The 17,937-nt window shown below is 54.4% G+C and overlaps 9 protein-coding genes across 9 annotated transcripts; 4 read left to right on the top strand and 5 right to left on the bottom strand.

The window, feature by feature from the left end:
* Positions 1–316: 316 nt before the first annotated feature.
* PG985_000252 (uncharacterized protein) lies at positions 317–1,423 on the bottom strand (the record flags this gene model as incomplete). The annotated part of the gene is made up of 2 exons (XM_066820021.1): positions 317–1,070; positions 1,149–1,423. 2 exons carry the CDS (start codon positions 1,421–1,423, stop codon positions 317–319), a joined length of 1,029 nt encoding a protein of 342 aa, XP_066690900.1.
* A 1,225-nt stretch (positions 1,424–2,648) lies between these two features.
* Positions 2,649–3,866, bottom strand: PG985_000253 (uncharacterized protein; the record flags this gene model as incomplete). The annotated part of the gene is made up of 1 exon (XM_066820022.1): positions 2,649–3,866. One exon carries the CDS (start codon positions 3,864–3,866, stop codon positions 2,649–2,651), a length of 1,218 nt encoding a protein of 405 aa, XP_066690901.1.
* A 532-nt stretch (positions 3,867–4,398) lies between these two features.
* Positions 4,399–5,517, bottom strand: PG985_000254 (CDK-activating kinase assembly factor MAT1; the record flags this gene model as incomplete). Its single annotated transcript, XM_066820023.1, has 1 exon — positions 4,399–5,517. The coding sequence occupies one exon, from the start codon at positions 5,515–5,517 to the stop codon at positions 4,399–4,401; it is 1,119 nt and encodes a 372-aa protein (XP_066690902.1).
* Positions 5,518–5,853: 336 nt separating this feature from the next.
* On the top strand, positions 5,854–6,736 carry PG985_000255 (nuclear movement protein; the record flags this gene model as incomplete). Its single annotated transcript, XM_066820024.1, has 3 exons — positions 5,854–5,866; positions 6,090–6,289; positions 6,386–6,736. The coding sequence occupies 3 exons, from the start codon at positions 5,854–5,856 to the stop codon at positions 6,734–6,736; spliced, it is 564 nt and encodes a 187-aa protein (XP_066690903.1).
* A 690-nt stretch (positions 6,737–7,426) lies between these two features.
* Positions 7,427–9,241, bottom strand: PG985_000256 (uncharacterized protein; the record flags this gene model as incomplete). The annotated part of the gene is made up of 1 exon (XM_066820025.1): positions 7,427–9,241. One exon carries the CDS (start codon positions 9,239–9,241, stop codon positions 7,427–7,429), a length of 1,815 nt encoding a protein of 604 aa, XP_066690904.1.
* A 1,110-nt stretch (positions 9,242–10,351) lies between these two features.
* On the top strand, positions 10,352–12,408 carry PG985_000257 (uncharacterized protein; the record flags this gene model as incomplete). The annotated part of the gene is made up of 4 exons (XM_066820026.1): positions 10,352–10,361; positions 10,421–10,537; positions 10,599–11,172; positions 11,238–12,408. 4 exons carry the CDS (start codon positions 10,352–10,354, stop codon positions 12,406–12,408), a joined length of 1,872 nt encoding a protein of 623 aa, XP_066690905.1.
* Positions 12,409–13,287: 879 nt separating this feature from the next.
* PG985_000258 (short-chain type dehydrogenase) lies at positions 13,288–13,527 on the top strand (the record flags this gene model as incomplete). The annotated part of the gene is made up of 1 exon (XM_066820027.1): positions 13,288–13,527. The coding sequence occupies one exon, from the start codon at positions 13,288–13,290 to the stop codon at positions 13,525–13,527; it is 240 nt and encodes a 79-aa protein (XP_066690906.1).
* Positions 13,528–14,182: 655 nt separating this feature from the next.
* Positions 14,183–14,654, bottom strand: PG985_000259 (uncharacterized protein; the record flags this gene model as incomplete). Its single annotated transcript, XM_066820028.1, has 2 exons — positions 14,183–14,460; positions 14,579–14,654. 2 exons carry the CDS (start codon positions 14,652–14,654, stop codon positions 14,183–14,185), a joined length of 354 nt encoding a protein of 117 aa, XP_066690907.1.
* Positions 14,655–17,390: 2,736 nt separating this feature from the next.
* PG985_000260 (uncharacterized protein) lies at positions 17,391–17,924 on the top strand (the record flags this gene model as incomplete). Its single annotated transcript, XM_066820029.1, has 1 exon — positions 17,391–17,924. The coding sequence occupies one exon, from the start codon at positions 17,391–17,393 to the stop codon at positions 17,922–17,924; it is 534 nt and encodes a 177-aa protein (XP_066690908.1).
* Positions 17,925–17,937: the final 13 nt, after the last annotated feature.

A 17,937-nucleotide genomic window follows, 5' to 3' on the forward strand; every position in this document is an offset into this window, starting at 1 on the left:
TCCTGCCAGAGCGCCGCGTGCTGTGCCGCATCCTGTGCTTACCGTACCCCCTTTTCAGCTGCCCATGACTTTACATCTGACTCCTCCTCCTCATACCAAACTCATGGGAGGAATTGGTCGCTTTCTTAGCCCTGTGCAAGTCAATTTGATGCTTGTTAATGCGTGTAAAACCGACTCCCTTAACCTTTAAGGTCGTCAGTAGCTATAAGTTGCATCGAAGCACAATAGACCGAAGTGTAACGTAGCGAACCCAATCAAACACCCTTCTTTCATTAGTCCCTGCGTTTATATAGTCTTCTTCTTTTATCGTCTTGTATCACAACCTCTTACAAAGCGTCTCTAAGAACAGCCTCTCTTCCGTAGTCATGTAGATGTCCTCGGGCATCACGACACGGCCGGCCTCGATGACGATGCTGCGGCCCTTGGGTTCCGTGTCCCTATCGAGCGTACTCCCGCTGTCCGCCGTTGCCGACGCCTCCGACGGCGCCGCGCCACTCGCGTTTCGTCCCATTTCCAGATCGCCGCCGCCGTCGCCGTCGCCATGAGAAGGTTGCGATGACGCATGCGATGCTTTCGTCTCGATGTGCGGCCCCCAGTGCTCTTCTTGACCATTGCGGTGCTTCCTTTTCCTCCACCAGCCTCCCACCTCGCCCGATGTCCACCAGAAAACGGGGAACCGGCGCTGGACGTTATTGACGAGCAGCGCCACGCCGAACATGAGGATGGATCCGAGCAAGATGACGGGGATGAGGAGCCAGCCGAGGACGCGTACGTCCGGGTTGACGACGGCAAGCAGCGCCGTCGCGCCGGCGGGCGGGTGCACCGTTCCCGTGAGGCCCATGACGGCAGTGGCTGAGGCGCAGGCCAGCGCCCCCGCCAGCCAGGTCAGGTCATGGGCCGCGACGCCCGGCTCGCGCTCACCCGCCGCCGGCAGGAGCGTCGGGTCCAGCGCGAACAGCTTGGCCACGGCAACGCCTACGATGCTGGCGAGGACCTGGCCCAGGATCGAGTTGCGGGGCTGCGAGAGGGGCGACTCGATGGCGTAGAACTCCAGGACTGCGGCCGCTCCCCTTTGCACACATTTTGTCGTGTTAGTGCTGCTCTTGGTCGTCCACACCACGCGACAAGCGGGTCGAATGTTTACTCACAAAGCTCCCAATGATGAGGGTGCGCCGCCAGACCGAAAACTGGCGATGTGACGGCCCACAATCTCGATGATGCTAAGTGACGCAAATATGCCGATAAATGCCCACGCAATCATGGCCAAGTTACCGATGGGCTGCTGCTTCCCCGGCCGATAGCCCACAAAGTGCGTCACGAGTCGCGGCAGGTGTTTCCATGGTGGCGAGGGTAGGAATGGGTTGAGGTAGGCGTCGATGTCGAAGTGCCACTTGGACGGGCTGCCGAGGGATGGCCGCTTCATCTGAGCGGTGCAAGTCGTTATGTCCGGCCTCAGCAGTACTTGCGGTTTGGTATTTCGGCTGTGTTCGTTTGTTCCAAAAGTTCACAGCATGGAAGTGACTAGTGAGCTTTGTCGAGTCAAAGTTGTCAAAAGGTAGGTATTGCAACCGCGGGAACAGAGACACAGCGCAGACGGTCTTCCTTAATCGAAGCTGTGGGTGATCGAAGAGTTGTAAGTCGGACCTGCCAAACAAGAAATGGCACAGGCGTTTGTTCGGCTCGGGTGGCTTGCAGTAGGCGGCCAGAGAGGTATCGAGTTTTTCGGGAAGGCACGCCCAATAATAAGGCGTGCTGTCATACACAGACGAAACCTGTATGCAGAATCCCACGAGCGACTGGCGACGATAGCCAATACCAGCCTTGGGGTTTATCTGCCTATTCCAAAGAGCCGTCTGTGGGAGGGTACATGGGACGGTCAAGCGAGGTCGTCTCTGACTGGGCAGGCACGCATTTTACACAAAGAGATGCGAGATCCCCAGATCCGACTTGACATACGCGTACCATCATTGATGGAAAGAACCCGCCCCTCCATCCCGAGAGGACCGAGGCCCCCCTTTGCAGTGACATATCCGCATAGCGTGATGTTACCGCCGGACAACATCATCATGTGGCCCTTCAATTGCTGCTGGTTCTGGCAAGTTACCGGCAGGAAGGAAGTAGCGATCAGGCCGGGGGCTCTTGGTTCTGACTAACACGCTTCGCTCCTATACGTGGAGTTGGGGGCGATGACCAATTAATTGCCGGCATTGGCGTCATATGGGGTAACAGAAAGTAAGGCGAAGAGGCTGACGGGCGTTGGGGCCCGGCCTGCTCTGTTCAAGTGGGCCATGCATCTCCGCGGAAGCTGAACCTTGGCACGGGGTTCGGCATCCCGAGGGGACGGCTAACATAAGATCACGTAGACAAGCAATTGCGCATAATTTGACTCTATTTTAATTCATACATGCCTGCTCGAGCAACAGTTTCATCAAGCCTAATGGCTCAAATAAGTCGCCTAACCGACTCTCGATGGAGTAACAGCCAGAGTCTCTGAAAAAAGTAGACTCATCAACCCTCGATGGAATAACGACCATCGATGGAACAACGACCCTCAACGGAATAAACGCCGGGGGTATAATCCTTTATCCATCATATTGTACAAGTATCTGTCGCATCAACAGTATAACCGAAACGCCGTTCATTCCTCCTCACATCAACTCGTCCACGCCCTTCTCCGCAACCTTGATGCACTTGCCAATCTGCCACGAGAGGTCGGAGACGGCCAGCTTCTTCTCGTCGTCCGGAAGACCTTGCTGATCCATCTGGTGGATCTTGCTCTTGGTGATGGCTCTTAACTTTCCGAGCTCCTCGCACATAGCCTTGATGAAGTCCCGAGGCTGGTAATCTAGCATCTCTGATAGATCGTGTCTCTTGGGATCCAGAGAGGGTGCTGGTGGAGTCGAAGTTGTAGGTACAGTAGTAGGAACATGCGGAGCAACCTGCTGCACCTGCAGTTGGTCTTGCATTGCCTTGAGCTGGGATTGGAAGGCCTCCAAGCTGGCAGCTGACTCTCTGGCTTGAAGGTCAAATTTATGGTTCATCTCCTCTCGCATTTCCTTCTGTTGTGCCTCCATTGCGTTGATCCGGCGTGCCTTTCCCGTCTTCTTAACTTTGTCGCCAGGATTAGAATGTTGGTGGCTTCCATCGTCCACTCCCAAGGCTGGTCTTTTGGGCGAATTACCGAATGTTGTGTCGTCTGAGGGGCCTCGTTTCTTGCCTTTGCTGCCGAAAAACTCGAAGTAAAAGAGAGGATCTCCCTTGCTTGAATCATCATCATCAAGGCCTTCGCCATCGTCAGACGCGGACTGCTTTATCTTGGGGTCGTGGTCAGCTGGCGCACCGATGGGCTGAAGCTCCCGCAGCACAACTTCCAAACGGTCACGCCAACCATCCATGAGCAGGGGCCAATCCCTCAAATCGCGTTTCTGTCCACGTTCCCGGAGGTCGTTGATGATGTCAGCCAGCTCGGTCAACCGTGTGGGTGGGGCTGAACCGGCTTGTCCTTGTTGCTGCTTCAGGTAGGTCAATCGCGCATCGCTGTACGCCTCCGTCAGGTTCTGCAGCCGCTGACGGTCCCTACCGAGCCCATGGTATTCCAGGTACGTCATAAGCCGCTTCCAGAAGGCGGTTCCATGACCAAAGAATTCGCCGAAGTAGGAGACGGTTTCAAATATCACCGTCAGGTTCACGACGAAACGGGCCTGGGTTAACTCCAGCGTGGTGGTTTGCTTCTGCTTGCTTGGCATGTAGCAACGCGAAGACAGAAAGCCCTGGAAGTAGCCATTACTCGGCCGGGGGTCGTTCCGGGTCGGGAAATGGAAGCCTGCGGGCGTGTAAATACTCTTCAGTTTGTAGCTTTTGGCCATATTGGAGGTGGTTATGCAAGTGACAAGTGAGTTATGTTGGTTCAAGTGGTGCGACCAAAGGTGATTCCGTGGCTTGATTACTCCGTTGATGAAATCCCTGATTATTACCAGTGTGACCTTGATTACCCCGTTGGTGTAATCTGTGATTGTGAACTTGAAGTGGAATGAAAGTCGGGTGGCTGTTGTTGATGTGACTTGCAAGTCAAGTGGGAGATAGTGGGGCAACCAAAACGTGCCTGCCAATGCACTGCAGATGAGAAGGAAGGCGCGGGTAGTTGCCCAACACAACGCAAACGGGCAGGTTCAAGTGCGGTCCCACAAGTTGCTACCAGTACAGTGAACAGTTGGCTTGGTTACTCTGGTAGGTAATCAGGTCTATTAAGTGCCCGTCTATTGTTCCCGTCAAGATAGACAGGTATGTACTCATCTAAACCCAGTATCCTGTAGATAACGCCCACGCTATGCAATGAGAAACTCCTATTCATGAGCTGCACCGCCTTCGGAATGCTATGAAACATGAACCAGCCTGCCCTCAACCAAAGATATCATCATTCGCTTTTTTTGCTGCCCCGGTAGTGCTGTTGGTTTGGGCAGCACGCTTGGCACCGGCGGTACCTACTGCCCTTTGCGCACCAGCCTTCTCCTCGTCGATGACCACCCCGAGCCCGGCAAACGCCTCAAACATGGCACGGGTGACGTATTCCTGTACGCTGTAACCGGGCACACGATGGTCGTCCCTGGTTCTGGCAGGATCCAACCATGTGTTCTCGTAGGTGTCGTGGACCGTGTACCGAGTCGGGTCCAGATCGGTGGCTCCAAACGGATCGTAAGGCTTGTTCCGGTCCTCCTCGTCTTCTGTGGGCCCATTCCGCTTCGCCTTGAGCCCGCGAATCGACAGCATGCTGGACGGGCCGCTGTCCAACGTGGAGGGGAAGAGCGTCCCGTTGATCTGCGCGATCCGCTTCCTCTTCTGCGCCAGTATGCGCTCCTGGATCTGGGCGGCCGTGCCGGCCTCGCCCCGCGCCAGCGCCTCCATGACTTCGCGGTTGAGCGTCGCTTCCTCCTTGCGCGCCTCCTCCTCCTCCCTCTGCTCCTCCAGCCGTCTCGCCTTGGAGGCCGCCTCGGCCTCGACCTCGCGCTTCTTCCTCGCCGCTTCGGCTTCCCGGCCCCGCTTCCGGTTCCGGTCGATGTCGGCCTTGTTCTTCTCCTCGTACGATATCAGCTGCGCCTCGGCCTTGCGCCGCTCCTCGTCCGTGCCGCTGACGAGCGCAAACGTCAGGTCCTCCACGTCCTGCAGGTAGTTGTTGTAGTCCCGCAGCGTCTCGAAGTCGTCCTGTGTGTTGTTGAAGACGGCGGCGACGCGCTTCCGTATGTCCACCTCGCGCTCGACGGACAGGTCGCCGAACCACGCCTCTCGGAAGCCACGCAGTCGCAAGGTCTTGCTGCACGAAGCGTACGGGCATTGCGCGGGACCCGACTTGAAGATGTTGTCGACGCATTGCGAGCACATGGCATGGTAGCATTCGGGGTTGATCAGAAACCTCATGTCGGTATTGAGGTAACGGACACGCTTGCATACTGGGCAGATATCGGAGGGTAGGATGGCGTTGGACGGCTGGGTAACCGTACTCGTTACCGCCTTGCGCGACATCTTGGCGGTTGAGGCAGGTATGGCTTGGCTATTGCAAAATCAGAGCCCAGAAATCTGAAGGTGTTGGGGAGCGGTGGAGGTTTGCGACTGGATCTCAGAGGTTGGAATGAGAGCTGTCAAATAAATGCCGAGTCAGGGCGATCGGGGTTAGCTCGATGTAGCATGGAATTCCTTCCGCACCCACCCACTAAACCTGCCGGCAGGAGGCTGAACAATGAGGAGCCTCCCCCACCACCACCGCGACCCCGCGCTAAGTTTAGCAACGAGGAGCTTTTTGTCATCCTTTCCAAACATTTCGGTAGAGCCATACTTTCTGCATATCACAAATCCGCAACCATGGCTGACAAAGGTGCGTACCACAATGTAAATTCGAGGCCTCCTTCTGGTGCAGCAAAGACCTTTGCTACATACTCAATACCCGCGCTGCCAAGAGTCCGATTCTACGACTTGCATCTGCTGGCAGCCTCCTCCTGCACATGTTCATCTCATGTAGCAGAAACAACCCCACCATAGCTCTACATGAATAGCTGGCAGTTCGCTAACCTTCTGCCACCGCGCGCCCATCCCGCCAGACCCCCAAGCTGAAGCCGCTGCGATCGCCAAGGAGAAGGAGGAGCAGGCCGCCCTGCCCTACAAATGGACCCAGACCATCGCTGAGCTAGACATTGTCATCGAGGGCCTCCCCGGCACCTACAAGGGCCGCGACCTCGTCGTCGACATCAAGAAGAATAAGCTGGTGGCCGGCGTCAAGGGCCAGCCCCCCATCATCGATGTACGTTACCTTCACTTCACACTCAGCCGACCCTAGCTTCCCCTTACCTACCCTTCCGGGCCATAACTCACGACCCCTTCTCATTGTCACAACCAGGGCGACCTCCCCCACAACGTAAGCACGAGCGAGTCGACCTGGACCCTGACCACCAACGCCGACGGCACCAAGTCGGTCGAGATCCACCTGGACAAGCAGAACAAGATGGAGTGGTGGGCGCACGTGGTCACGTCGGCGCCCAAGGTGGACGTCTCGCGCATCACGCCCGAGAACTCGAACCTGTCGGACCTCGACGGCCCCACCCGCGGCATGGTCGAGAAGATGATGTTCGACCAGCGCCAGAAGGAGCAGGGCCTGCCCACCAGCGACGAGCAGAAGAAGGCCGACATCCTCAAGAAGTTCCAGGACCAGCACCCCGAGATGGACTTCAGCAACGCCAAGATCAGCTAGAGGGGGGGGACGAGGGATGGTTGGTTCTCATTATATATGTACGGACATGGATGTAGGCGTGCTACTCGAACCACTGTGAAGAGACTGAAGATCGCATTACGAGTTACGGCAGCTATGAGTAATGAGAGATTCGGCGATGAGAAGAGTTGAACAAAACAAGTGACTATATTGGACGAAAAACTGCAAAATAGTACATATGGATTCAAGTGGTGTGTTGATCATCATTCAGGTTATGTATTTGGGATGTACAGGGTGAAACGAATTGCGCATAACCGCGAAGTAGGTGGTAAAAGAACCACAGGTTATGGCATCAGAGAGCCCTCTTGCAATGTTGCTCTTGGAACCGCGAGTAATGCCACGGCAGATTGAAGCTGCCGTACATCAATTGTCAGATAGTAGCGATTCCGTGAGGTTTCAGCTTCTTTCCTTCTCCTATTCCGACCAATGCACGTATATAACTAGACATAGGAAACAAGTACTGATCCCCGCTACTTACCGTATGCAACTGAATTGGATGGCATCCAACAATGTGCAGTCGGATATAATAAGTGTCCAGGTCATTCAAGGCGACAAATGCCCATCATGGAGGTGTTATAAAGTTGTCACATATCAGTGCGGGACCGGGGTCAAGTTCACATAGTCTCAGAACAACCAGAGTCTCGTCATTGAGCTACTGTAGATTGCTCCAGGCTACGACTTTGCCAGCCTTGCTGCTCTAAAGCGACTCATGCGTTTGGGGCCGCCTTCCTCTTCGTCCAGAGGCTGGATTGGCGAATCGTCCTCCTTCATGAACCCACCTTGTTTCTGGATCAGTCGATTGCGCATCTTGTAGTACTCGGTGGCCGCTTCTTGGCGCAAAAGACCGGCGTCGAGCTCATCGGGCTCCTTGGGGGTTGAAGAACTGTCTCGCTCCAGCACCGCGTCGGCCATGGTTTTACCCTCTGGCCCCGACGGTGCGATTGGGCTATGTGTGGGAGGCGTCTCCGGAAGAATGGGGATGCCAGCCGAACTGATAGGGCCATGTGTAGGAGGTCCGGCGGCTCTGTTCGACTTGAACCTCGATGCCTTCTTGGAAGGAGCGGGGTTCTGCGATGGATTTGCCGTGGCGCTGCTCTTTCGTTCAACGATCTCGGTGGAGAGGGGTTCGACAAAGGGAATTGCAGCCGGTTCTTCAGCCGGCTTTTCAACCGGTTTAGCCTGGCTCGTCTTCGCGGCGTCGGCAACATCGAGAGATGGAGCGAATCGCACACCCTTCGTCTTATACACTGGCAAGTCACCAGTCGTAGCAGGAGATTCATCCTTCTTGACGGTAATGCGCCCAATGCCTTGAAGATCGCCATCGTTGTCTTCTGCGTATAACTTCGTAGAAGGATCCTGTGACGCTTTCTGGCCCCCCAGTAAGCGCTCTTGGATTTCGATCATTTTCTGCCGGTAGTCATCATCGATGAAGCTTTGGGTAGACCGGCCCCATTGGTCCTCGTCATCCTCATCTTCCTCTTCGTCGGAGTACTCTTCACTGTCAAAGTCGTCGCCGCTATAGTCGCCTTCTTCGAGCGTCAGCTCCGCGACAACGGGGTTGAGCTCAGACAGGTTGTAGCTCAGCATGTCTCTTCGAAGTTGTGCTTCTTCCTCGGATTCGTCAGTTGGGATAACAGGTTTCGAAATGATCTCTTCTTGCGCCTTGGCTTGGCGCATCAGCTCCTCGATCTGGTCTGCATTTTGAGTCCTTTGTACTTCATCCTTGGGCTCTTCGCCCACAATCTCGGTATCCTCGGCGAAGCTGACACCCTTCTTCGGCTTGTCGTTTGGTGCCGATTGGGCCGGCGCCTTTGGCCTCATGGGCACCTTGATCTGCCTGTTCTTGAGGGCATTTGCGCGCGCTTCCGCCTCGTTCTTGATCGCGATTGCTCGAGCCTCGGCCTCATCTTCTACAGGCGTCTCAGAGGAGGGAAGTTGTCGTTCGGGCGCAGCTTGGGCAGGGGCCTCGGCCACCCCTGCTTTCTTCAGGGCTTCCAGGAGCTTCGCTTGGTTGTCGGCCGGTGTCTGCAGGCTGTACGAGAGGACGTTGTCATCATCGTCGAGCTCCTCCATAATTTCCGTGATGGGCAGACCACCCTCGTCGGCCGCGTTGGGGTTGCTGAAGACATCGGCGGCCGCGAACTTGTTCTGCGCCGCCTCCAATTGGATCTCGAGAGAACTGATGTTCTTGGAAACATAGTCGATGCGGTTGGTCAAGACGCTGATGACTTGCTGAGCGCTTTTCGAGTCGTCCTTGCCGAAAATGTCCCGCAACTCCTTCTCGTCGACGAGGTCGCCATGGTAAGCCTCCCGTGTGCTGGTCAGGCTCGGAGCGTTGGCTGGCAGCGAGCTGACTTGCTTCTTTAACGACTCATATTCGGATTTCCACTGGCGCCATTCGTCCAAGGCTTCTTCAAGCTTGACGAGGTTCTGCTCGAGGGTCTGGCGATGGCGCTCGACGTCGATAAAGCTGCTTGCGGTAGACATTTCGCAAGGTGGATGCAGTCAGAAGGAAAGTTTTGGGAGGGTCTGGCCGATCGTTTTATTGGACTGCAAAGCAGCCAAAACTTTTTCGAAGCCATTGACGCTCGGGCCACCCACGCGGAATAGCCTCCGTTAACATCCGTTAACGGTCGTCTCATTCAATTCAGACACCAATCCATTCCAAGAACCAAACGAGACAGCCCAGTGCCAGGTACCAATCTCATATTTGGAAAGATGGGTATAGTCCAGTCAACCTTTTCATCGCCAGCTCGGTATCGGCTTGCCAGTTTAGTCCACTAATACCTCAGGCGCGCGGCGTAGTGATCGCAATACAGTTTAATGAGATGGCTGAGAACGACTCAATTGTTAGCATACAAGAAATGAATACGAGGCATCATCAAGGAGATCCTAGCAGTGATTGTTCGATCCCAATCTGGCTGCTTCGTGACTAGGGGAAGTGGCTGTTGAAGATCCGTATGGAAACAACTCTTAAGAAGCCAATTATGGTGGTATTTTCCAAGCTAGGGCGAACTTGCTTCTTTCAATTTGTTGCTGGTTTGGATGCAAGCCATGTAGTCTTGATGGGAAGAGGCCTGGCTATGTACAGCAACACAGCTGCCACCATAATTGATCGACCTGGGAAAAAAAGGTGCAATTCCAGGTGTTGACACTAATCGGACGTAATCAAACTCCCGGAGCGTTTGATTAAACCGCCGGTCCAGCTTCCCCCGTCTTTTCGGCTGACCGCAGTCGCTACCCCATCATCTGAAGCCGACGGGTGGAGCGGATGGGGCCGCTTCCCCCACGAGCCCGTCATGAGACGTGCATGTCTCCATGATGCATACTAGCAAGGATGGTGAGGTTGGGGTGCATATATTGAGGGGTATCCAAGTTGCCTTTGTGGGAATGCCGAGGCAAGGTCCGGAGAATAGATAGGCAGACATCTCTGTCGTCGTTTACAAGAGGCTGGGCTGATGCCCTCTGGTTAGACACACCCTTACGTGAACCTTCTAGATTGCGCGAAAGAGTGTTTAATAGGATACAATTGACCGCCAAGGGTCTCGAAAGTGGTATACATTCTGAACTAACTGATTTTACTGTCTATTCCGGGGCATGGTTCTCGGTAAGTGATAATGTCAGTATACTCTGCTTTATGACATTCCGCTAACAATACTTCCCTAGCTGTCGGTTCCGCCGCGCTGGCGGCAGCCGCCTACCTCGATGGCAAGTACCAACTTCGCCGGGACTGGAAGCTCGTCAAGGACCAGAAGGAAGGAGAGAGGCTACACGCCCAACGAGGTAGGATAGCCCCTCGTCATCTCTGCCCACCAACAGTCCCGTTAAAACTAATTCCGATCAGTGAAGGAGGGCAAGATGTCACCGTGGTTCGTGCTGGAAGAGACGTGTAGAAAAAGGGCCGGCGAGAGAGCCATCTGGTCTCGGGCCCGCACAGTGACGTTCCAGGAGCTCTACGAAATGTCCGCAAAGTACGCCCAATGGCTTCTGGAGCAGGGCATTCGGCCCGGCGACCTCGTGGCCGTCTATCTCCTCAACAGCGTCGAGTTCTTCGCCGTCATGTTCGCCTGTCACTGTATCGGGGCGGCGCCGGCCCTGGTCAATTACAACCTGGAAGGCCGGCCTCTGCTTCATTGCCTCGACGTCTGCGAATCCAAGGTACTGATCGTGGATGAAGACGAAAACTGCCAGGCGAGAGTGGCCGGAAGCAGGAGCCATATTGTGTCGAAGTACGCGAGCATCTTCGTCCTGGACAGCGGGCTCAAACAACAGATCGAGTCGAGGCCGATGGCGGTCCCCGAGGAGAAGTGGAGGAAGGGCATGCGCGGCGACTTCCCGTACTGCCTTATTTATACCAGTGGTACTACCGGGCTGCCCAAAGGTTGTGCTTACAGTCTTGATCGTATGCACGGGGCCGGGTAAGTCAAAACGTTTGATTATTCAAGGAAGGTATTCCACCTACATGTTCACTTACAAAATGTAGGACGTATGTCAACCTTCCCTTCGGTTGCAAACCCGGGGTCGACTGCTGGTACAATTCCATGCCCCTGTACCACGGCACCGGCATCATCTCCACCACCACGCTCCTGCTAGGCGGCATCAGCCTCGCCATCGCGCCCAAGTTCTCCGTCTCCGGGTTCTGGCCCGACGTGAGCGATTCCGGGGCCACCTTCTTCATCTACGTGGGCGAGACGATCCGGTACCTGTTAAACGCCCCGCCGCCGCCTGAACAAAAGAAGCACCAGCTGCGAGGCGCCTACGGCAACGGCCTGCGCCCCGACGTCTGGACCAAGTTCCAGGAGCGGTTCGGCGTGCCCGAGATCGCCGAGTTCTTCAGCTCGAGCGAGGGGATGCTGCACCTCGTCGTCTGGGACCGCGGGCCGTACCTGCGCGACTGCGTGGGCCACCACGGCCTCATCATGCGGTACCGCATGCGCGACACGTACGTGCCGGTGCGCATCGACCACGAGACGGGCGACGAGATCTGGCGGGACCCCCGGACCGGCTTCGCCCAGCGCATGCCCTACGACGAGGGCGGCGAGATCCTCGTCGCGGTTCCCGACCACAAGCCCTGGCAGGTCTACTGGAAGAACGAGGCGGCCAGCGCCAAGCGCTTTGCCCGCGATGTCTTCAAGAAGGGCGATCTGTGGTATCGATCAGGGGATGCCTTGCGGCGCGGCAAGGATGGTCATTGGTATTTCCTCGACCGGCTGGGCGACACCTTCCGCTGGAAGTCGGAGAACGTCTCCACGGCCGAGGTGGCCGAGGTTCTAGGCCGGTTTCCGGGCATCGCCGAAGCTAATGTTTATGGCGTCAGTGTGCCGCACCACGAGGGTCGAGCTGGCTGCGCGGCTATCCATGTCGATCCTACCGCAGCGGATCTGGATTACGAGAAGCTTGCGGTCTTCGCCAAGAGCGAGCTGCCCAAGTACGCTGTGCCCGTGTTTTTGAGGATGGTGAGGGCCAGTTCGCACATTCATAACCACAAGCAGAACAAGGTGTTGCTGCGGAAAGAGGGCGTTGACCCGGACCTCATCGGAACAGAAGAGAAGGGAAATAAGGATGATACTATACTGTGGCTTCAGGGTGATCGGTACGTTCCTTTCCGAAGGGAAGATTGGGAATCCCTGCAGGAGTCAAGAGCCAGGTTGTAAGAATCCCATTTTGCTTGGCTATCTTGGACGTGTGCGTAGACGCATAGAAACGGAAGCCAACATGTGAATAATGATGTCCATTCAAGACCACGATTTGTCGATTTCAGACTAGGAGAGGACTGTACCATGCATGAGGTGGAAAAGGGGAGGAATAGAGAGACCAGTTGGATTGCGAGAACAGCGAAGATGCGAAAAGGAGGAATGGAAGGATAAAAAAAAGAAAGAAAAAAGAGAAGTGTCCGCAGAGGGAGTCGAACCCTCTTGCCTTTAAGCATACTATAATGATACTACCACTAGGCTACACCGGCCCGGACATGGGATCAAGGTATCAACACAGTATATAAACCATAGAAGGTAGCAATGTTGTGCCGTTGCGAGTTCTGGAAACCTGGGTGTAGGCAAACTCAAACTTCATGTATCGAACGACGCCACCACCCTTGCCCCATGCGCTGGACACGGACTGGATGAGCGAGAACATCACCCGCTTTGGCTGTCATAAAGCAGTAGACAGTGTAACACTCAACCTTTTCGGATAGAATAAGGCCTCATTAACCCTAGCATATAAGCGGTTATCGAAACAGGCGATTATGTGTTTGTCTCGTTGGTCTTGCTTACCTCTTCTTGGATCACACGGATTGGAAATTTATAGCTGAGTTATGTCGCTTTGGTACATCGGCGGAAACCTCTTTCTTGCTATTAGACCTACCCTGAAGCCCGATGGTAATGTATGACATCCTTACTGGGTGACTGATAATCGAATCCTGCTGGCGTTGATATTCTCGCCGATAACACCGCCGCGCATAGCTTGCGCCCATCGCGGACTCAGACCCGGAGGGGTGGTTGCGACCTCTATAGGTTAACGTTGTGGGGGCGTGTCTGATGACTCAAGCCCTCCTGGCACTCATCGACCAGAGTAGTGGCAACAGCAGCTGTGGGATAGTCACCAACATCGCCAGTGTGGGTGCGCTTATCACCGACCCGGGTCTCAGAGCCTTCCAGATGTCCAAGATGGCCTTGGCATGCCTGCTCGAGTTCATCGGCGTTAAGCACGGCGACAAGAGCATCGTGGCCATCTCCATCAATAGAGTCAACGTCACAACGACCATAGCAGACTCATGAGGAGGCATTCCTGCAGATACTGCTCATGGCACGTTTTCCGTCCTCCTTTAGCCAGGAGATAATAAACCACAAAGGTCTCTCCCTCTCTACATATCCTCATGCGAACTAAATGAATGGTGAGGCAATGTCCGTTGATAAGGCTTGAACGAGTGCACACTTGCCAGTCTACCTCATGTCGGAGAAGCGTGACCGGCTGGCAGGACGTTACATCAACATAGCTTGAGATATTCCAGAGCTAATGACCAAAAACGACGAAATTGTAGCTGGGGACGAGCTGAAACTGAGGCAGGTGTTATAGATCATCAGCAGCGAGAAGGACCAAATGTCAGTTTGCGTACCAGATGCAGAATCACCTAAATGGGGAAAATCCCAGTCATGTCGCTCGCCTTTACGAATGATACTACATGTGCTGGCACGTCAAATAAAACGCAGTTTCTCAAAGAATCTGGAATTGAGTGATAGAAAAGGCGAAAAAGTAGTCAAAAATGGTGTTGTTTTCTATAACATCCCAGAGAAACATCGTGGTTTCCTGCAGAAGGCTTATGAAAACTACCAATCCTCATAAATCATCGCTTTCATAACCTATCCCAACCGTACTTCTTCCATACTCGACCAAAAGAAAGTCTAATAAGAAGACTTGAGAAACTTCGTGAAGCTAGACGAGGTAGTCGTCAAACACTTCCCGGACGTCGTAGTAGAACGACATAACGAAGCTGACGTACTCCTCCTCCTCGGTGTCAGCCTCCCAAGCATAAATCTCAGCGCAGGCCTCGATGTCATCGAGGGCCTGGCCGAGGGTCGTGAGAATTGTAGCGATTGTGCGGGTGACAGCGGGGTCCGTGTCTTCAGGACTGCTCTCGTTCTCGTGGAGGCAGTGTAGGATGGTGTGGAGCTGGCAATAGATTGCGAGAAGGTAGAGGTTTCGCATAGCAGCTAAGCATAATCCATCAGCATGAGATCCACGATTTAAAGGTCTGCCAGGTGGCCTAGAATTGAATATGGTCCACGCATAGAATGGGGAAGGCTGGGTTAGGGTATCTTGTGGACTTACCATCCTGCTGCGACGAGATGGGCGCTAGGTTCCTACCCGTGGCCTTGGCCGAGTGAGTGGCAGTGTTGGGGTCCATCTTGTTCACCCGTGTAGTGGTTCTTGTGGTTCTTTATGTCCTTACGAGGATTCCCGTGTAGTGGTTCTCGTGATTGTTTGTGTCCTTACGAGGACTCCCGTGTGTAGATTACGTTCTGGTTGGTGTATCTATCCAGCAGTTGGTGTTGCAAAAAAGCAGGCGTAGATAGTAGAGCTTGTGGAAAAGGGGAAGTGGCAAGAGCAAGAGCGCCCTGAAAAATGCGAATTGCTGGTTGTTCTCTCGCGTGGTAAGTGTTGTGGTGATTGAGGTTTGGTGTGAAGCACGGTAAGGTGAATCAGGAATGACGAACAGCCATGGAGGGAAGTTGTGGTTGTGCAATCGGCGACAGTCAAGCTCCAAGTTTTGGATAAAATTGACGGAGTAAGCCCGGAGTCAGCAAGCTGCTGGCCCTTCTTGTAGTTGTGATGAGTGCAATGGTGATTGATGTGCAATATGTGATGTTCGGCGAGGTGAATCAGCAATGATGAAAACCCATGGAGAGAAGTTGTATCTGTGGTGTTTGGTTCTGCAATCGGCGACAGCTCAGCTTCAGGTTTTGAACAGAAAATGAATCGATAGAACAGCTTGCTTATCAGACCCATGGGCAATCAGATTGAGAGGCTGGCCTCCCAATTACTGAACAACCAGTGCACAAAATCGATCCAATCCTATTGGTTCCAACTCAATCATTATCCAAGTATTCAATGTCGCGTCTCATTAGAGACGCGTAAGTTCTTCACTGACCACTCACCTCACCATTCCTGGACCAGCTGCTACTTAACATTGCCCTTCAATATGCCCTGATGGATTTCGAGACATAGCCAGTTATCATCAGGGCACATCTGGCTCCGTCTGAACTTATCGAAAACCCCATCATCCTCGTTGGTTGCGGCCGTCCAGTGACAGAACCATGTCGCTCATGTCTGACGAAATCGCGTCAAGAGACCGGAAAGGGGGCTAAGATAACTCCATCAGTTTGAGTGCGTGAGAGCGCGGTGGTACCATTGAGGCCTCTGGGCGTATTCGACCCAGCGAAGTCGATAACCATCACCAGAAACCAAGACTTCGGTCTAGGTAGCCCGACCAAGATCACGGCCTATTGCAACGAACATATGATCGTCCGCAACTCCTGGCGGCAGAGGAGTAGAGTGCCTCGTGAATGGTCATAATTCAGCACTGCAAGTCTAGCCACGATATCCTAGATTCTGGCATGGTCAGCAGAGATGGAGAAAGAGATAGGAAGAGCAACCCTTTTCAGTATGTAGTCTGTAAGCCACTCACAAGACGGTAAAGTATTTCGTCGGCAGCGAGGTATCCATAACGACAGTATCCACCGAGTAGACGTGACGACTTCTTCGCTTTCCCCCTTATCACCGTCGCCCAAATCCACTTCTCACCCAACGACCAAGCCGCGATCATAGGTTACTGCCCCCAGCCCGCTTGGCCCTCGCGGGGACCAACATCACCGCGGCGGCACCTAGCTGTGGCGCTGCCCTGCGAGGCGCTACCCGAGCAACAACTCGCACAGATCTGTGGTCTGGGGCCGGGCCATGGTTACCATAACCAGGGCCAGGGCCGAGGGTCCGTCTTAAGCCGGACTTCGGTGGCTCACCGGGGCCTCGGTAGATTAGACGATGACTTCATCCTTGCACAAGTCCAACGATCGCTAGCTACTCGGAGCCCTCCGCTAGCTGCATGCACTAATTCCTTTTACTACTGTACCGTAGCTGTCTGTCAATCAGCCTCGAAACGCTCAAGTGCAAATTAAAAACTTGAAAAATCATTGGCGGCCAGAAAGGGTAACTTATGTATACTGTATTTCCCCTGGACCCAGGAGTGTAAGAATCCACGTAATTCCCATGCGACTGTGTCGTTGGTAAGGTTTAAATCTCTGTAAGGTCGGAGGCGAAAAGTAAAATCTAGACCTGGGTCCCGAGGGCGGTCCAGAACCCGTCCGCCAGCGCCGTCCGCACAGCCGCCCTGCCCCTTGAGGCAGATCGTCCAGAAAGCGCCTGGCCCCGGATACCCCAGCTTCATTAAGGTCCCAGTGCGCTTTTCAGCTGGAACGTTGGTTAATGTAACCGAGCCTGTCACAGCTGCTCGCAAGCCGGTTCAGTCCAGGTCACAGCCTGCAGCGGCAGCTCCAAGGCACATCCAAGTTGGCCCGCACTGCACACACGTCATAATCGAGGTATCGTGCCGCTTTGCCAGCCATGAAAGAGGTACTTGGGGAAAAACCGGGAATGTGGTCGGTGCATGAGGCGAATGCAGATAATAACGCTAGCGGCAGGTTAAGGCCAGTCTAGACTCTAGATCACCCCCAAAAACCCGGCGCTAGAAGTCCTAGCGGCGATGCCAAAGACATTACAGCTCGAGTATGCAGACACAAGGGATCGCCTTCTCCAGCTAGGGGAGGGCCTCAACGCCAATGGCTGGGGCGCCGTTATTTTTTGCGGCTTCTGTTAGCGGGCATCGGGCGCAGTGGAAATCGGCTGCTAGAAAGAAAAACTGATTATCCCCTCCTCGAGGGCCCTGACGTAAATGCCCAGCTAGTAATTCCACCTTTTGGGAGCGCTTCGACGGTTTTGTTCCGATCCTCAAGTCAGACCTGCCACGGAAACGCTGAACGAGACCCCGAACTTTGACGCGAAGCGAATGACGCAAGAAGCTGAACGACATCCAACTTGGTCACTCCACGAGGGCAGTTGACGTCTTGATGCGATAGCAATCAGGAGAATGAACGGCCATTCTGGCAACCACACCGGTCGTGGTAAGGGTCGTGGGACGGGAATACCGCACAGCGCATTCAGCTACACCTCGAACCTCCTCAAGCACCCGATACCCCTGCGACCACGACAAGTCGATCTACCACTGGATGTCGAGCATGCGCATTTGCCGCTGAAGCCGTTCGATCCAAATCACCACGAAAAGCATTTTGGGTCTTCAGGTTCGCCGTCAGCAGACCCCCCGGCCGGACATGACGAGAGTTATCTCGCACCTTACCTCACCCCAAACGAGTCGTCGCGGTTGGCAGCGTATTGGTATCACACCAGGCTGATTGAGCAAGATGAGCAACTGCTGGCCAAAATCGACACGCTCGTCAATGGCCTCCAAAAAGCAATAGGCTGGGGGTATGCCATCGCAGGCCTTCTGAGCGAGTCGACCTTCACTCGAGTGGCTGCTGCCAACTTGCCCCTGGCCTCTCTGCCCGGAGAGAGAGCCCCTGCTCCCATACCATCAACCAGACCTTCGGCAGTGTTTTCTCGGTGACAGACATGTCCCA

This window comes from Apiospora marii, assembly GCF_038362585.1.
Source record: "Apiospora marii strain CBS 49790 chromosome Unknown utg000001l_segment0_segment0, whole genome shotgun sequence".
In the NCBI taxonomy this organism is placed as follows: domain Eukaryota; kingdom Fungi; phylum Ascomycota; class Sordariomycetes; order Amphisphaeriales; family Apiosporaceae; genus Apiospora; species Apiospora marii.